Below are 18,825 nucleotides of genomic sequence, written 5' to 3' on the forward strand. Positions count from 1 at the left end.
AATTCACATCAGAGATGTCTGTAAGTGCAAGAGCCTGAAGCATGTTGTTTTTAATAGAGAAACATGACTAGTTGGAACATTTTCATTTTGTAATCCCTTCTTTAAAAAATTGCTGAGCTGGAGTAATCCAGAGACAAGCTGTCATTTGCAGCTTTTTGTGGCATATTTGAGAATGGATAAGTCAAGAGTTTTGTGTCTTAATGATGTGTCTGTTTTTACTTGTAATATTCAGTCAGATGCTAAGTTGAAAAGATCCCCACCTCCCAGAGCCCCAAAAAAGAAAGAGTTTTTTTTTTTTATTTTTTATTGTGTATTTGCATGGGAATAGGGAGAAATAGGTTTCTGTCCTAAGAAAGGAAAAAGGACATTGCACAGATCAAGTGGATGTTAGGTAGGTCTGAAAAGTATTGTAAGTCAAAACTTTTCACATAGACTTGAATTTAGGATATCAATGCTTTTTTGCTTAGGTCACTAGGTCCTAAGTTAAATACCACCCTCTAAGTGCTTAGTTGGGCAGCAGAGCACAGTTGCTTAGAATCTTAATAGCCCTGGCCTCTGGACCAGCAGCATTAGTGTAAGTAGACCTAGCTTTTTGGAAATGTGAAATCTCAGGCCCAGCCCTGGAGCAACATAATGAGAGTATACATTTTGACAAGGTCTCCAGGTGATCTGTGTACATCTTAAAGTCTGAGAAGCACTAGTTGAGAGAGTTTCTGAATCTGATAGTTTCTAGCATTGTCACATTGGGTGTTATTTAACCTCCTGTGTCTGTTTCCTTATGTGTGAAACAGGGATAGAAATGGTATAATGCACAAGGTTCAGAGGAGTGTAGGGAATAGAAGTGCTCCATTAGAATTAGCAAGACAGTATTAAAATGTAGGGTACACTGTGTATACCTTGCACTAGATGTGCAAGAATGACAAAGTAAAAGGTTCGTATTCATAGCATGAACCCCATCATTCATTTATTGGTACTTTTCAAAAAATAGCTTAGGATCCTATACTAGTGTTCTCTTTTTGTACCACATTTCTGCATTACTTGTTGTAGAATAACAAAGTGAAATCTAGGTAACATAACTTTGAGCATGAACAAGATAAATTTAGGGGCTCCAGGGTGGCACAGTTGGTTGAATGTCTGACTCTTGGTTTTGGCTCAGGTCCTCAGGGTTCTGGGATTGAGCCCAGGGTTGGGCTCTGCATTCAGCGTGGTGCCTGCTTGAGATTCTCTCTCTCTCTGCCCACCTTCCCACTCACGTGCCCATGTGCACACACGCTCTTTCTCAAATAAATAAATCTTATAAAAAATAAAATAAATTCAAGCTATTGCTTCACAGTAAAAACTTTTAATATGCCATAAATACCATAAGGTGCCTTTGGGTAGTTGCTTTTTGTATTTTGCTCAGAATTTACAAGTTGTTATTGGCAGGAGGATTGCTCCATATAGGAGCAATTACCCATGACTTTTTTCCTTTTTTTTTTTTTTAATTGAGATGTAACTCACATACCATAAAACTCACCCACCTCTTTAAAATGTACAATTCAATGGTTTTTAGTACATTCACAAAATTGTGCAACCTTCACCACTCTCTAATACTAGAACATTTTAAGCACTGGAAGAAGAAATGCTGTAGCCTTCAGCAGTCACTCTCCACCCTCCCCTCTTCCTGAGGCCCAGACAAGCAGTAAGATATATTCACTTCCCATGGATTTGCCAATTCTGGACATTCTGTATAAATGTGTCTGGCTTCTTTCACTTAGGTAGTTTTTATTGTGTATCCTTCTTGTATCACATGTCATTACTTCATTCCCCCACCCTTTTTAAGAATTACTTATTTTACAGAGAGAATGCACAAGGTGGGGGTTTGGGGCAGAGGGAAAGAGAGAATCCCAAGCTGACTCTCTGCTGATTGCAGAACCCAATGAGGGCTGCATCCCAGAACCCTATGATTATGACCTGAGCTGAAATCAAGAGTCAGATGCTTACTGCCTTACTGAGTCACCCAAGCTCCCCTTCATTCCTTTTTATAGCTGAGTAATTTCCATCTCCTAGAACATATTTGTTCATCTATTCATCATTTGTTGGGTATTTGGGGTTCCACCTTTTGGCTATTATGAATAATTGATTTTTATATCTTTATCTGAGTTCCAAGTGCTTTCCCTAGTTCTAGACTCATATCTCAGGTAACCTATTGGTTATCTCTTCTTGGATGACTCACAGACACCTAAACCTCACTCTGAAATTCCAGTCCTTATCTTTTTTTCAGACCCATACCACTTTCTCTTGTCTTACCTCACCTGCTCAGGTTACAACCCTGGCTACCATCCCTTATTTTCCCTTTCCCTCATCTGCTATACCCCGTCATTACCAGGCTCTCATTATTCCTTTTCATAAGTAGCTCTCAGATTTTCCACTTTGCTGCACCCTGCTGCTACTTCCTTAGTTCGGCTCTCATGATCCCCTCCTCCTCTGTCACTACAGCCAGCCTGTCTTCCTGCCTCGAGGCTTGCTCTCTCCAGTTCCTTTTCCCCATATCTAGAATGATTCTTCTAAAAATAAATATCTGCTCATGGCCCTCCCTTGCCTTCAACCTCTCCTGTGGTTTTTCATTGCTCTTGGGATAGTTCGTAAGACAAATATGGCTATGGCTTCTTTTTCCATTCCAGCTGGACCTCTTGACGTTCTTTTCCCCATCTTTGTACTCCAGCCAAATTGAATTACTTTTGGGTCCCTAAATGGTCCATACTTTTCCTTGCCTTTGGCTTTTGCATATATTGTTCTTTTTCTCTTTCTCCTCCCCTGCCTTATACCCTTTTCCTGGCTAATTTCTACATATTCTTCACATTTCAGCTTACATGGCACTTTTTCCAGCACCCTCCCTGTGCCTCTCCTAATCTGATTTAAGTGCTTCTCTTAGGTTTTTTCCATAGCATCCTGTTTTTTTTTTTTTTTAAGATTTATTTATTTATCTTAGAAAGAGTGTACATGGGTGACTGTGAGTGGTAGGAAGGGGCAGAGGAAGAGGGAGAGAAGCAGACTCCCCACTGAGTGCAGAGCCTGACATGGGGCTTGATCCCATGGCCCTGAGATCATGACCTGAGCTGAAATCAGGAGTGAGACACCCAACCGACTGAGCCACTCAGGCACCCCAGCATCCTGTATTTCTCCCATCATGGCACACTTTATCCTTTTTTTTTTTTGGGAGAGAGAGCATGTGTGTGATTGAAGGAGAGAGGGGCATAGAGAGAGGGAGAGAAAATCCTAAGCAGGCTCCACCCCCAGCACAGAACCCACACAGTGTTGGATCTGAGATCATTACTTGGATCGAAATCAAGAGTTGGATGCTTATCTGACTGAGCCACCCAGGCACTCTGCACACTTTGCTTTATGTTGGGATTTCCCATTCTTTTATTTATGTCTTCTACCATACTCTGACCTTCCTGAGGAACTGTGTCTATTTACTGTTAGAGGAATTCTTAGGTCTTCATGTAGAGACTGGCATAGTAGGTACTTAATAAATATTTAGATAAAGAAATGAGGAACACTGTGACAGGGCTACAGACAATTGGATTAATCAATAAGTAGTTAATAGCTGCTGACTGTGTGCTAAGGACTGTGTGAGATGTCGGGCAGGCTGAAAGCAAAGGGGAGATCAAGTGCCAGTCTTCCTTCTCGAGCTTATGTTAATTGTTAAAGTAAACAAATGAAAAAACAAATGACAGACTGTTGTGTTAATTCTTGTGGTGTAGACTGTACACAGTTCAAGAATCTGTGTGATTACTGGATATTGGAGTATTCAGAGATATATATGATATAGAAAGAGTCTCTGATCCACCTGGGAAAGAGTAATACTTAAACATTAAATGACCAATAATTATTGATTAGTTTAAAATGGTGCTTAATACTTTTATTACTTGGAGTTATATGGATATATTAATTAAGCCTATAAACAATGCTTTTCGCAAAGTAGTTCTTCATTAAATACTTCTGGGTTAATTTAAGTGAGAAATCTGTGAGATTTAAGTAATTTAATCTTTCTATGAGAAGTCCTAATAATTCTAAAGCAGCTAGAGTGTTGTTTAATAAACTGGTTAGAGTTGGTGATTGTATAAAAATATGACTTAAAATTAGTCAATTTTATAGCCCTCTTATAATTTTGACAAGGACTTAATAATATTTATATGTTAAATTCTCTTTATCTAAGAAAGGTTTGAGATTTTTAAAGCATGCAGCGCCAGGAATTGAGAGATGAGTGCAAATATTCAGTTGCCTTTAAGCTGAGTAGTGTCACTGGTGCATAGTAAAGCATCAGAACTCCTGATTGCATGGGAGAAAAACATGCTATAATGAAAGTATTTTTGTTAATTGAAATTCTCCTTTGTCTATATTCATTTCCTGTAAAGACTAGTATATGACTAGGTCCTTTGCAAAGAAAGTTAGTTCTTTGGATTTTGGTGCCTCGTTCCCCTTTTGTTTCTCTAGGTATTTTTTACTAGAGTGTGTGTCATTGAATAGGTCTGCTTTCTGCTACTGTTTCTGTGTTTGGTCCCTTTGCCTTCTCTTGCCAGCTCCACATTGCCTGTGTGGGTGTGTATTTACTTCAACAAACATTTGCTGAGCAGTGGTTCAGGTATTGTGCCAGGTGCAGTTGATTGTGGGTATCACAGGGATGTATGACATAGCCCAGGCGAGGCCTCTGGGTGAGAGGAGGTTAGGAGTCTAAGGGAACATTGTGTTCCCTTAGGGGAACAGGATAATGGTGGAGGAGAGACAGTGGAAATGACACAGGAGGTGGTCATAGATGCCACAAAAGATAGTTTCAAGAAGGCAGAGTGGCTCATAGAGTGTAAATCCTTTAGAGAAGTTGAATAGATTGAGACTAAAAAAACAGGCTACTGTTTTGATTTGAAAATCCAGGGGTTATTAGTGATTTGCAGGGAAGCAGTTTCATAGATTGATTGGTGAAGGCACATTAGGTTGTTTGGAAGAGGTCAGCGTTGGTGAAGATACTGGTGAAGTCTGGAGGCAGAGGGAGGTATGTTGGGAATTCACGCTGAGTGACTTCTTTCCTTTGCCTCAGGAGATGAGCAGGGTAGGATTGGAGTTACACACTTCAGTGGAATGAAAAAGTTTACCACCTGAGAAAGCCTTGCTTCGGTGGAAGTAATACTGCAGATGTTGGAGTTCAAAATAAGCCTTTATGCAGTTATTAGGGAGCACATCTCAAGCATCAATTGCTGGATGTGTAAATGTTTTTATATCTCTCTCTTTTCAAAAAATATTTATTTATTTATTTTAGAGATTGCGCACAGGTGGGTAGGGGCGGAGGAAGAGAGGATCCCAAGCAGACTCCCTGCTGAGCACGGAGCCCAACATGGGGCTCAATCTCATGACCCTGAGATCAGGACCTGAACCGAAACCAAGAGTCAGGTGCTTGACCTACTGAGCCACCCGAGTGCCCCATGAGTTATAGAGCTCTTTTAAAGAATAGTCAAAATCTTGTTATAACTAAGATAATTAACAATATTGTTTTAAAATTGCTAGACATTAAGTTTTTAAATGTTTCCAATTCTCATTTTTTGTTTGTTCAAATCAGGATTAAATAAGGAATACATTGTAATTGGTCGATAGTGTTTTGTTTTGTTTTTGTTTTTTTTTTTTTACTTTTTAAAGTAAAATTTGCATAACATAAAAGTAACCATTTTTTTTTAAAGTAACCATTTTAAAGTGAACAATTCAGTGGCTTTTAGGACAAAAACAATATTGTACAACATTGTTGTACAACATTGATCCCCTTTTGTGTGTGTGTGTGTGTGTTTTTTAAAGATTTTATATATTTATTCATGAGAGACACGGAGAGAAAGAGAGAGAGAGAGACAGAGACATAGGCAGAGGGAGAAGCAGGCTCCATGCAGAAAGCCTGATGTGGGATTCGATCCCAGGACTCCAGGATCACACCCTGGGCTGAAGGAACCATCCCCTTTTGATACTGATTTTTAACTCTTAATTCATTCTGTATTTTTTTCTCTATTTTTTTTTTTTGCAATTTATTCTTTGAAGAAACTTTGTTTTTTTGCCTCTAGACTTTCCCAAATCTGTTTTTTTTCTGATTGTATCCCCAAAAGTTGTTTAATATATTCCTCCTTCCCCATAAATTATAACTTGATAGCTAGATCTAGGCTTCAATATTTCTATATCGAAGATTCAGTATTTTCAAGAATATTTTATGGGAGGTTTTGTGTTCTTTCAGGTGGCACATAATGTCTATGAAAAGGGAAAACTTTGGACAGCCTTTTCTTCTCTTTAGTCTGGACATTTGTTAAGTCTTTATATTGCTTTATAATTGAAAAGACATCATTTTTGGAGATTTGTACACCCTATCTTGCATTTCCTACTGAGGCTAAACCAGTGTTAGCCTAGGGAGCTATGCTGCTGGAAGTAGCCCTGAGTCCCTCTGTCTGTCTCTTTCTCTTGCTCACTATATTCAATCCACTAGCATAATCTGTTGGGTGTTATTTCTCAAAGTTATTGAATCCACACACTTCCTCCATCCCCACTGGTTATCCTAATCCAAGATACTCTTTCCCTTGTCATGATAATATAATAGCTTTCCTCATTCTCTGCTTGCGCTCTTGCCCTTGCTTAGCCATTTATCCACAGCTGCTCATTGATTCTTTTCTTTTCAATGTTAAAATAATATAAACTATGTCATTTCAGCCATTTTAAAGTATACAATTTAGTGGCCTTAATTACATTTACAGCATTGCACAATCATCACTTTTATGTTTCCAAAACTGTTTTAATCATCCTGAACTGAAACTCTGTAACCATTAGGCAGTAACTCCCCCTCCCCCTTCCCTATGCCCCTAGTAACCTCTAACCTAATTTCTGTCTCTATGAATTTGCCTGCTCTAGATAGTTTCATGTAAGTGGAATCATGTAGTATGTTCTCTTTTGTGATTGGCTTCTTTCACTTAGCATAATGTTTTCAAGGTTATCCTTGTTGTAGCACGGATCAACTTCATATATTTTTTTTTTTTTATGGCTGAATACCGTTACATGTATGTGTAAAGAACCCGAGACATATTTGTTACCAAGTTTATATACCTAGTGATCACCCTTGGTTATCTCTTAAAACACTGCCTATAAATTGATGACTCTTAAATATATACCTCCACTTCTAAACCTCTCCCCTGAGCTCTAGGAAACAGTAAAACTCCCTGTGGTGCAGTAAAACCCCAGAATGACTGCAACATCCATTTGGTTCCAATAGAAGAGAAGGACATTAGTTTCCTAATCTAAATTATAGGTACACAGACACACACACACCGTAAAGGAAAGCAAATTCCAAAGGGGGAAATAGTGTAATAAATTGTGATCTAAATGTGAATCAAATTAAAATGTGTTGTGTGCGGGATCCCTGGGTGGCGCAGCGGTTTGGCGCCTGCCTTTGGCCCAGGGCACGATCCTGGAGACCCGGGATCGAATCCCACATCGGGCTCCCGGTGCATGGAGCCTGCTTCTCCCTCTGCCTATGTCTCTGCCTCTCTCTTTCTCTCTCTCTCTCTGTGTGTGTGACTATCATAAATAAATAAAAATTAAAAAAAAATGTGTTGTGTGCTTTGGAGCAATTGGTAGTAGGCAGAAAGATTGCATTTAATTGTGGTACTAGGAATATGCTTTTTTTTTTTTCCTTCCTTCCTTCCTTCCTTCCTTCCTTCCTTCCTTCCTTCCTTCCTTCCTTCCTTCCTTCCTTCTTTCCTCCCTCCCTCCCTCCCTCCCTCCCTCCCTTCCTCCCTCCTTCACTCCTTTCCTCCTTCCCTCACACACTGGGGCTGAACTCATGACCCTGAGATCAAGACCTGAACTGAAATCAAGAGATATATGCTTAATGGAGCCCCAGAATGTTCTTTTTTGAGTGGCAAAAGGATCTTGACATTACCACCATAAAGAATGAAATGTAATCTTTTTCCCCCCAAATTTTATGTATTTTATTTTTTTTGAAAGATTTTATTTATTTATTCATGAGAGACACAGAGAGAGAGGCAGAAACATAGGCAGATGGAGAAGCAGGCTCTCCATTGGGAGCCTGATGTGGGGACTCGATCCCAGGACCCTAGGATCATGCCCTGAGCCAAAGGCACTCAACCACTGAGCCAACCAGGTGCCCCTGTATTTTATTTTTTTAAGTTAATTTTTAAAAAATTAAATTCAATTTGCCAACATATAACAAACACCCAGTGCTCATTTCATCATATGCCCTCCTTAATGCCTGTCACACAGTTACCCCACCCCCGACCCACCTTCCCTTCTGCAACTTTTAGTTTGTTTCCAGAGTCAGGAGTCTTTCATGGTTTGTCTTCCTCTCTAATATGAAACGTAATCTTAACTGATGTACTATGTGGTCCTCTGGTGAACAGTATTCTCAAAGGTAGATTTCCAGACCACTAGCATCAGCATCATCTGGGAACTTGTTAGAAATTCAGTCTCAGGCCACACCCCAGATAGAACCAATCAAAAACTCACTGGGTAAGGCCTTTCTTTTCTTTTCTTTTCTTTTCTTTTCTTTTCTTTTCTTTTCTTTTCTTTTCTTTTCTTTTCTTTCTTTTTTTTCTTTCTTTCTTTCTTTCTTTCTTTCTTTCTTTCTTTCTTTCTTTCTTCTTTCTTTCTTTCTTTTCTTCTTTCTTCTTTCTTTCTTTCTTTCTTTCTTTCTTTCTTTCTTTCTTTCTTTCTTTCTTTCTTCTTTCTTTCTTTCTTTCTTAAAAGATTTTATTTATTTATTCACGATAGACATAGAGAGAGAGAGAGAGTGAGGCAGAGGGAGAAGCAGACTCCATGCCAGGAGCCTGACGCGGGACTCGATCCCAGGACTCCAGGATCACGCCCTGGGCCAAAGGCAGGCGCCAAACCACTGAGCCACCCAGAGATCCCCAGGTAAGACCTTTTAACTTGCATTTTAACTGCTTCTCCGGGTGATTCTGATGTACATCGCACTTTAAGAACTGCTTCAGACAGTGCATTAAATACTTAATTATGATTCTAAATTGGAATGTGAATTTCAAATCTTGACAATGTAAAAAAAAAAAAAACTACAGCTGACAGAAGTTGGAAGGATGTGAAGAAAAATTATAGGTTCTGATAGCCTGATAGCCTTTTTCTGTGAAGGAGTTATGATCTTTTGTAGTTGGTAGAACAGAAATGAAATCAGAAGTATGTCTTACAAATAACCAGTCTATTAGTGACACACGTTGAGAAGAAGGGAGAAAGGTGTGTGTGGGAAGCAGAATTTGGCTCCAGCGTCATGTCCTAGTAGGTTAATGTCTAATAATATCTAAAGGTGTTAAATGAAGAAATAGATGTAAAAAGTGTACTATTTAGAAAATTGAGGGTATCTGCCAGAGTCTTTCAAAATGAGATGGTTAAAGTATGATTGCCTTTAGGGGAACAAGGCAAGGGAATCTTTTTCTACTCTGACTTTTTAACCATATGCTATATATTCTTGATAAAAAATTTAAAAACAAAGTGTGCTTCAGTCTACTCATTAAAGAGCGGAAAGGGCTGCTTGTCACTTTTCTGGGTCCTTTTTCACAAAGTTAAAAGCACCTGATTATTGTAATTACTTATGGCAGTTTCTGCATGGGAGCTAGGTGAGTGGGTTTGTAGAAAAGTGTTGTGTGGGTTTTTTTTTTTTTTCTTTTTTGAGACCATTTGTGGCTTGTGCTTGGTAACTAACCTTTAGTTTGTATATCATATATTAAATTTTTTTATTTATTAATTTTTAAAGATTTTTATTTATTTATTCATGAGAGACACACACAGAGAGGCAGAAACATAGGCAGAGGGAGAAGCAGGCTCCTTCCCAGAGCCTGATGTGGAACTCGGTCCCACCCTGGGATCATGACCTGAGCCAAAGGCAGATGCTCAACCACTGAGCCACCACGTGCCCCTCTTCTCATATGTTTAGTACTTAAATAGCATCAGGGGTCATTAGAAAACTAAAATCAAGTATTTTGGATGAATGCTTACATTTTTATTTTTTATTTTTACTTATTTATTTTTTTTAAAGATTTTATTTATTTATTCATGAGAGAGAGAGAGAGGCAGAGACACAGGCAGAGGGAAAAGCAGGCTCCATGCAGGGAGCCTGACATGGGACTCGATCCCGGGTCTCTAGGATCAGACCCTGGACTGAAGCTGGTGCTAAACCCCTGAGCCACCCGGGTTGCACTGAATGCTTACATTTTTAAAAATAGAATTATTCATAGCTAAAACATCCTATATAATACCTTCTTGAGGATTTTGTTTCCCAAGATTGGCCTGAATGGATGCTACTTTCTGTATTTGAATTGTGCATCCTGCTAATTAGCTTTTATTATTATTATTATTTTTTATTTTTTTAAAGATTTGATTTATTTATTCATGATAGAGAGAGAGAGAAAGAGAGGCAGGGACACAGGCAGAGGGAGAAGCAGGCTCCATGCCGGGAGCCCGATGCAGGACTCGATTTCGGGACTCCATTTCGGGACTCCAGGATCACACCCTGGGCCCCAAAGGCAAGTGCTAAACCCCCGAGCCACCCAGGGATCCCCCAAGCTAATTAGCTTTTAGAGACTCATGGGATCAGGAGATAGACTTGGTAGCTGGGCAGTTTTGTACCTGGTTGACTATGATCGTATCTTCCTACATTTTTAGAAGTATTTTGTATTCAAAAGTAATGATCTATTTATAGATAAGAGATAAAGTGTTTTAATCTTGCTTGGGGGATCCCGGATGCCCAAAATGAAATCTAACTGAAACAATAAGCTGAACACTGATGCATAATTGCTGTACTAGCTAAAGCTTTAATTCTCTTATAAAATATTTATCTGTGCTTTTTATCACATTGATTTTTAGATTTCTTCCACTGGAAATATCTTTTGGCAGCTTGCTAATTATGGTTAAATTAGAGATGAAGCATGAATGCATTCTTATTTTAAATATGTTTTAAAGTTAGGCAAATCTTGGGATGCATGGGTGGCTCAGCAGTTGAATGTCTGCCTTCAGCCCAGGCTGTGATCCTGGAGTCCTGGGATCGAGTCCTGCATCAGGCTCCCTGCATGGAGCCTGCTTCTCTGCCTGTGTTTCTGCCTCTCTCTCTCTCTGTGTCTCTCATGAATAAATAAATAAAATCTTAAAAAAAATAAAGTTAGGCAAATCTCTTTAAAAAACTTTAATGGAATAATTTCAAAATTATAGAGAAATTGAAGGAATAGTACAGAGAGCTCTGATATGTCCTTTACCCAAATTCAGCAAATTTTAACATTTTGCAACATTAGCTTTATATATATTTATTTTTCTTTATCTACAAAGACACACACACATACACAATTTATTCTTTCTAAACTATTGACAGTCGATTGTATAATGTCCCTTTGCTTTTAATATTTTTGGGTGTTTCCTGAGAACAAGGATATTCTCTACTATAACCACTATACACTTAATCAAATCCAGGAAATTTACCATTCATACAATACTTCTATCTGTTACATTTTTCCAATTTTACCAATGGTTCCAAATATATTTTTTAAAGATTTTATTTATTTATTTGAGAGAGACAGTGTGAGAGAGAGTGTGAGCACCAGCAGAGGGGAGAAGGTGAGGGAGAGGTAGTAGTAGGCTTCCCACTGACTGGGGAGCCTGTCATGGGCATGGATCCTGGGATTCCAGGATCATGACCTGAGCTGAAGGCAGATGCTTAACTGACTGAGCCATCTAGGCACCCCCAAATATTTGTTTTTGTTGCAGTTTTTCCTTCCAGTCCAACATGTATTCTAGGATCCCACATTCCATGCAGTTGCCATGACTCTTGAAGTCTCCTTTAATCTGGAATAGTTCATTAGCCTTTCTTAGTTGGTTATGATATTATAATTTTTATGATCTTAGTATTTTTTAAAAATATTTTATTCATTCATGAGAGAGAGAGAGAGAGAGAGAGAGGGACACAGGGAGAGGGAGAAGCAGGTTCCATGCAAGGAGCCCAACCCTAGACTCGATCTCGGGACTCCAGGATCATGCCCTGGGCCGAAGGCAGGTGCCAAACCGCTGTGCCACCCAGGGATCCCCTGATGTTACTATTTTTGAAGAATGTAAGCTGGTTATTTTATAGATTTTTCTTAAATTAGGATTTGTCTAATGTTTCCTGGTGATGAGACTTGGATTGCTCATCTCCAGCCAGAGTCATACTTAACTGATGTGTCCTCCGGGTGTCACTTCAGGAGGCATACCATGTCTATGTGTTCTTGATTGGTGAAATTTTGATCATGTAGTCATGATACTGTCTGGGCTGAGTAGTTCCTGTTTTTCCCCTTGTAACTAATAAACTAGTCTTTGTGGAGATACTTTTTTGTTTTTTTAAAGATTTTTATTTATTTGACAGAGAGATTGAGAGAGAGAGAGAGAGAGAGAGAGAGAGCGCATGACATGGATGAACAGGGGGAGGGGCAGAGGGAGAGAGACAGTCAGACCTGGGGCTGAGCACAGAGCCCAACGTAGGGATTGATCCCAGGACCATGACCTGAGCCAAAGGCTGATGCTTTGACTGAGAGGCCCACCCAGAGGCCCCTGTGTGGAGACACTGAGCCACCCAGATACCCCTCTGCAGAGACACTTTGAGACCGTTGAAAATATCTAGTCCTCACCATTTTTTTCCTCCATATATTTAGCATCTGTTGATAATTGGTTTTTGCCTGAACCAATATCTATAGTGATGATCGTAAAATAATGGTTTTCTAACTCCTTCACTTCTTCCACATTTATCACTGTTTATTTCCTTCAAAGGAAGAGTCTTCCTCCCTTCTCATTTTTTTACCTAATTTTATCAGTATGGGCTCCTACAGATAAGTTAAAACTAATAGGTTAGGAACAATAAAAAAACTATTTTATTCAGTGGGTTACAATCTATTAATGTCCTGTTTGTTTTGATGCTGATATTGTCACATATTTGACTCACGGGAGCCCCTTTAAGTTGGTCCTTGTATTTTTTTTATCTCCCTCCATAGTTTTTTGGAACATGTTTTTACTCTGGCACAACAAAGTGTTCCAGGTTTATCTTGTATCTTGCCTCCCCAATCTGGAATCAGCCTTTTAAAAATTATTTATTTATTTATTTATTTATTTATTTATTTATTCATTCATTCATTCATTCATTCATTCATTCATGAGACACACAGAGAGAGAGAGAGAGAGAGAGAGAGAGAGAGACAGGCACCAACACAGGCAGAGGGAGAAGCAGGCTCCATGCAGGGAGCCCAACGTGGGACTCGATCCTGGGTCTCCAGGATCAGGCCCTGGGCTGAAGGCGGCGCTAAACCGCTGAGCCACCCAGGCTGCCCTGGAATCAGCCATTTTTGTAAATTCCCTTAGCCTCTATTAATATATGAACACCCAAGCATAGACTAGGAGGTAGTGAGATTTATGATTTTTAAGGTTTTTCTCAACCAAGATAAATTGTGGAAAAAGTAAAAAGATCCAGATTAAAGAAGTAGTTGATGAGACTTTACCTCTTCAGGAGGTGGTAGATAGGTGGTTGTGTGATGGTAGAAAGCAGATGGCCAGCAGCAGAGGCCACTTCTGTGGGTGGCCAAAAATTGAATAAATATGACAGCACTCCTTGTTCTTTTTGGCATATGCTTATCATGCTGGGATTCCAGAAGTTGCCTTTTGCTCTAATAATGGACTATGGAGGTACTGAATGGGTAGTGGGTAGGTGGTGCCTGGGTATAGGATGGAAAGGCTACTGTGTATAGAGACTTAATGACCAAAGGCCAAAGGCAAAGTACTGTGGTAGTGTGTGCACAACGTCCCAAAAAGATCATTCGGCAGGGGTAGGGGGTAGAGAGAGGGGTTGACTACAAAGGAGTACAACAAAGGGATTTTGGGGATGATGGAACTGTTCTGTGTCTGTGCATTTGTGGAAATTATAGAACTATGTATCTAAAAAGTGAATTTAACTGTATGTAAATTTAAAAAAGGCATATTGGGTAGTTTTCATGAAGGTAAAGAGGAGCCATCCTATTGTATGTGAAAATTCAATTTTGTCCAGTGTTGTATGTATGTCTTCTGCTAAGATATTAAAATAATAGAATGATACAACATTCCCATTGTTTTAGCGATACAGATTTATTTTATTAATTAATTTATTTTTAGGGGGTGGAGGGCCAGAGGGAGAGGAAGAGAGAACCCATGACCTTGAGATCAAGACTTGAGCTGAAATCAACAGCCTGACACCTAACTGACTGAGCCAGCCAGGCACCTCTCAAACTTTCTTAAATCTGCTTCTCCCACTTTCAGTGATTGGTAACACTGCTTTGCCCTTATCAGAAATCTGGGGGTCATTGTTGATGTCTTCTCACCCTTTTCCTGCCCCAACAACCTTATGATTAGCGAATCCCATTGATTTTAGCAATGAAATATTTCTCAAATATATGTTTATCTCAGTATCTCCCCTGTCATCACCCTAGTCAGAACCATTGTCCGATTATCCTGCAGCCTTGTGTCCAATTTTTTTTTTTTGTGGCTGAATTTCTATAGTAGTTTCCTAACTCATCACCTGGTACCCATTCTTATTTCCCTCCTAGCTATTGTTCTTTAAAATTCTTTCTGTGCCTATGGATCCCCCACCTCATCTTGAACCACTGCTTTACCTTTTCCTTTCCTCTGCTCTCTTTCCATTCAGCAGGTCGAGCTAACCTTATTTTCTGTATTACAGGGTTTGTGTGGAACCCTCCTTCTTCCATGCCTCCTACCACTGTCACTTCAGGCCTTCATTGTCTCACCTGGGTGCCACTCATGGAGCAGCTGCTTACAAGTGGTTTTACTGGCTCCGGATCTCTTTGTCTTTGTCTTTTCCTTTGTCTTTTTCTTTCTCTTCCTCCTCCTTTCTCCACCCCCCCCCCCTTTCTTTCTTCCTTTTTCTTTTTAAAAAGATTTTATTTATTCATGAGAGACATACAGAGAGAGAGAGACAGAGACCAGACAGAGGGAGAAGCAGGCTCCCCGCAGGGAGCCCAATGTGGGACTCACTCAGTCTCAGGATCTGGGATCATACCCTGAGCCAAAGGCAGACCCTCAACTACTGAGCCACCCAGGCATCCTTCCCTCTGGATTTCTTATGCACCAGTCCATCCTCTGTCAGCCACTAGAATGAGCTGTCTGAAATTTCTCTGGATCTTGATTTCTTATAACATAAAGTCCTAAAAGGGTCATAAATTCTGACCCTTTCTTTAAACCTGGGCTCATCTTGTCTCTGTCCTGAATTTATTTCAGCTACCTCAGGTTCCCTGGAGGTGGTTCTCTTGTCCTCCTGCACACCCAGCATGCCAACTCTTCTCCTGGTGGCTGGGCTCAAAATGCAGGCCTCCCTCGGGCTCCTGGTGCATGGAGCCTGCTTCTCCCTCTGCCTATGTCTCTGCCTCTCTCTCTCTCTCTCTCTCTCTGTGACTATCATAAATAAATAAAACTTAAAAAAAAAAAAAAAGAAGGGATCCCTGGGTGGCGCAGCGGTTTGGCACCTGCCTTTGGCCCAGGGTGCGATCCTGGAGACCCGGGATCGAATCCCACGTCGGGCTCCTGGTGCATGGAGCCTGCTTCTCCCTCTGCCTATGTCTCTGCCCCTCTCTCTCTCTCTCTCTCTCTTTCTCTCTCTCTCTCTGTGACTATCATAAATAAATAAAACTTAAAAAAAAAAAAAAAGAATGTGCTTTAAAAAAAAATGCAGGCCTCCCACATCTCCACACGCACCTTACCTGGGTGCCTCCTCCCCTTTGTTTTAAATTCACTTCTTTTGGGACGCCTGGGTGGCTCAGCCATTGTCTGCCTTTGGCTCAGGGCGTGATCCCGAGGTCCCGGCATTGAGTCCCGCATCAGGCTCCTTTCTTTCTCCCTCTGCCTATGTCTCTGCCTCTCTCTGTGTCTTTCATGGATAAATAAATAAAACCTAAAAAAATAAACTCACGTCTTTCATGGAAGCCTTCCTTGCTCTCCCCACCACACCACACCATATTAAGTATTCTTCTCTGGTGTGCTTTCCAAATTAAATCACAGTTGGGTTTATGTGTTTATTCGTTTTCTAAACTGTGAATGCCTTCATCTTTATGTACCTAGAATTAGGCAGACATAAAATTAATTTAGAATAAATAAGAACGAATGCATGGACATGGCTGTTCTGTGAGCTATAAGTATGTGCCACTGCGATAATGACAGTACTTGTGGGAGAAAAAAAAATGTGAGTGTGTTTTCTCAATTTCAATTTTTTACACATTTCACCTTCGTTTACATATTTCTGCCTGATGAAATGGAGGAATAAGTAGCACATATATGTTTATGGTTTTGAAAAAACATGGAAATAGACTGCTATGCTTTGTGTGATAGGTTTTTGTTTCTCTGTGAGAATGTTCTTGTGACGTGATTATTTTCACCACTAAAATTGTCCTAAGGTTTTATGATGGGTTTTTAACATATCACTGTTTCATGACATTCCGCATCATTTATGGGATTCCTTGTGATTCCTAGAGCACACATGCTGGGTGTTCAGTATGTATTCTGGTTGACTAGTCCGGAGTAGCATAACTTCTGCTATCTGATAAAGATTGGCAGCCTTTAAAGTAGAGAATAAACACGTTTGAATTCCTTTTCCTTGAAATGAACTCAGATTCTTAGGCTCAAGACACTTGGAAAATATCAGAAATATGACAATATGCCCAAGGCTTATTTGCTGTACTTTTCTTACATTCTCTTCAATTATTGTTTTTCAGAAGTTATTTTAAACACTTCAAACCCATTGTATGCCTTTCATAATATTTGAACACAGCCATCTTCTGCCTCGTGGTCTTTTTTCCAGGCTCAATTGTCATCTCTTATAGCTGGATAGTGAGTTACTCTGATGATGAGTGGGTTTTGCTTGGTCAGCATTCATTATAATAAGTATGGCAGAAATTTACTGAATTTATACTTAGCTAATTAAGAGTTTATAATAATTCTGACATGCTGATTTGAACTTTCTCTGTACTGTTTAAGGCAAAGAGAAAAGGATTTGCTTAGCTAATTAAAACTAAACAAGAAGGAATGTTTAATCTACTTGAGGCAAACCGATAACTGTTTTCAAGCGTGTAAAAATCAACATAAACTAAGGATATGGCAGTTAAAATAATTTTTATTAATTAAAGCATTAATGGATTCTCTAAGGCACAACTTTTGTCTGCCCTCTTTCTTGGCGTTTGTTGAGGTTTTTAGGAAATAGGGACCCATTAGTATTTTTAAAGCTCTTTGTTCATGACTCATGGTAAGAAATACGTATTACATTGGTATCCAGTATAAATATATGTAATTCAAACAAAAGCTGTAGAAAGCAGTATTTAACCTTACCTTTTATCTCTGTTTTTTTTATTCTCCTATATTTCACATTTCTAAAAAGCACTTCTTGGGACTGACTAAATTGATTTTACAAATTGGTGAAGACCTGTGGTTTGAAAGAAGCCCTCTGCCAGGTTATGAGCCTGAGTGCGGGGACTTTCTGCTGCCAGGTGCTAGTGGTGTCTGGCGTGAAGCAGATGCTCAGGAGATATTAATTGAATGACTTTGTTGGAAAGAGGAGTAAGAAATGAAATCGGAGCTATAAAAGGAGTAGATGTTTTTGGCAGTGACTTTCTTAGATGGAATCAAAGGAGCAGAGGCAAAGTGCTTTGTCATGTTACTGTTTGGTTTAAGAGTGTTTGTTTGCAGGTAACAGAAACCAGTTTGGAGCTAGCTTATGTAACAAATAGGTTAGAAGGATCCAGGGTGTTTGACAGAACTGAAGGCCAGGGGTGCATCTTGTGAGTTGGGAAGGGAAACTAGGGATGGAAAGCCTTCGAGAACCCAGACGTGTTCTCCTGCATTTTCTCATCCCTGCTTCTCTCTGCTTGCCTGTGTTTCCCCTCTGCGGAATGGTTTCCTCTGATGCTCAGTCCACATGATGGTTTATGTTCAAAGCTCCTAATTTTATATTTCAGTCCAGGCTTTAGTACTATGTGTAACAGGTATAATGTAGGATTAGTAAAGTAGTCTTTTGATAAATACTGCATGCTAGGTGTTAGTCATCCCAGGTCACTGGTTTTAGATGGGATCTCTTCTGTTATCCTGCTCTAAAGTTTAGATTTTCTAATGGCTTTGTTTTACCTTCTGAATCACACAAATTCATTGTGTGCATGTGTACGTGTATGATCATTGCTTGCAAAAGTGTGAATTCAGCACACTTTTGGAGCATCCATTCCTAGTACTAGGTGATGTATAGGATGGTTACAAAGATGAATATAGTGTGTTTAGAATGGTTTTGCCCTTCGAAGGTTATGGCGGTGTTGCAGCAAAGTGTATCAAGTCCTGCACAGATGAGCTGTATTTGTGATGTTTCTTCAAAATTAGTCTTTAGTTTTTTTATACCCATCTTGTTACATTTATCTGCTTTGTCCACATTGACCTGCTTTGACCCTTCACTTTTTGGTTCATTATTTGTATTCTACATGTGGGTTCTAGCCTTTATTTCAGTATCAGTCTTTGTAGCCTGATCCAGGGGCCCTATGTAGCTGTGAACTGCACTCAAGGGTGTGTTCTGGCATCCTGGGCCCCTGTTGGTCCCAAGTCAGAAACACAAAGAGAGCTGGACCAGAAATTATGGCTCTTATCTGCAGGAAACATAGACTGATGGAGAAAATAAAATCACAAATTCAAAAAAAAAATTATGTATATTTGTATGTTGGGGGAGGGTAGAAGGAGAGGGACAAACAGACTCTGCTGAGCACGAGCCCGACACAGGGC

At 39.7% G+C, this 18,825-nt stretch overlaps 1 protein-coding gene across 7 annotated transcripts in view; it reads left to right on the forward strand.

Annotated features, from left to right (window-relative positions):
* Nucleotides 1-18,825, forward strand: part of SMYD3 (SET and MYND domain containing 3) — a 792,487-nt gene that overhangs the window by 38,734 nt on the left and 734,928 nt on the right. For 3 of the 7 annotated variants that reach the window (XM_077901368.1, XM_077901367.1, XM_077901369.1), the window contains exon 2: nucleotides 8,788-8,931. The exons of the other annotated variants lie outside the window; for them this stretch is intronic. In XM_077901368.1, coding sequence (XP_077757494.1) covers nucleotides 8,788-8,931 — 144 coding nt within the window. The remainder of the gene's footprint in view (nucleotides 1-8,787; nucleotides 8,932-18,825) is intronic. 7 annotated transcript variants of the gene reach the window in all.

The sequence above is a fragment of the Canis aureus genome, chromosome 6, assembly GCF_053574225.1.
Source record: "Canis aureus isolate CA01 chromosome 6, VMU_Caureus_v.1.0, whole genome shotgun sequence".
In the NCBI taxonomy this organism is placed as follows: Eukaryota; Metazoa; Chordata; class Mammalia; order Carnivora; family Canidae; genus Canis; species Canis aureus.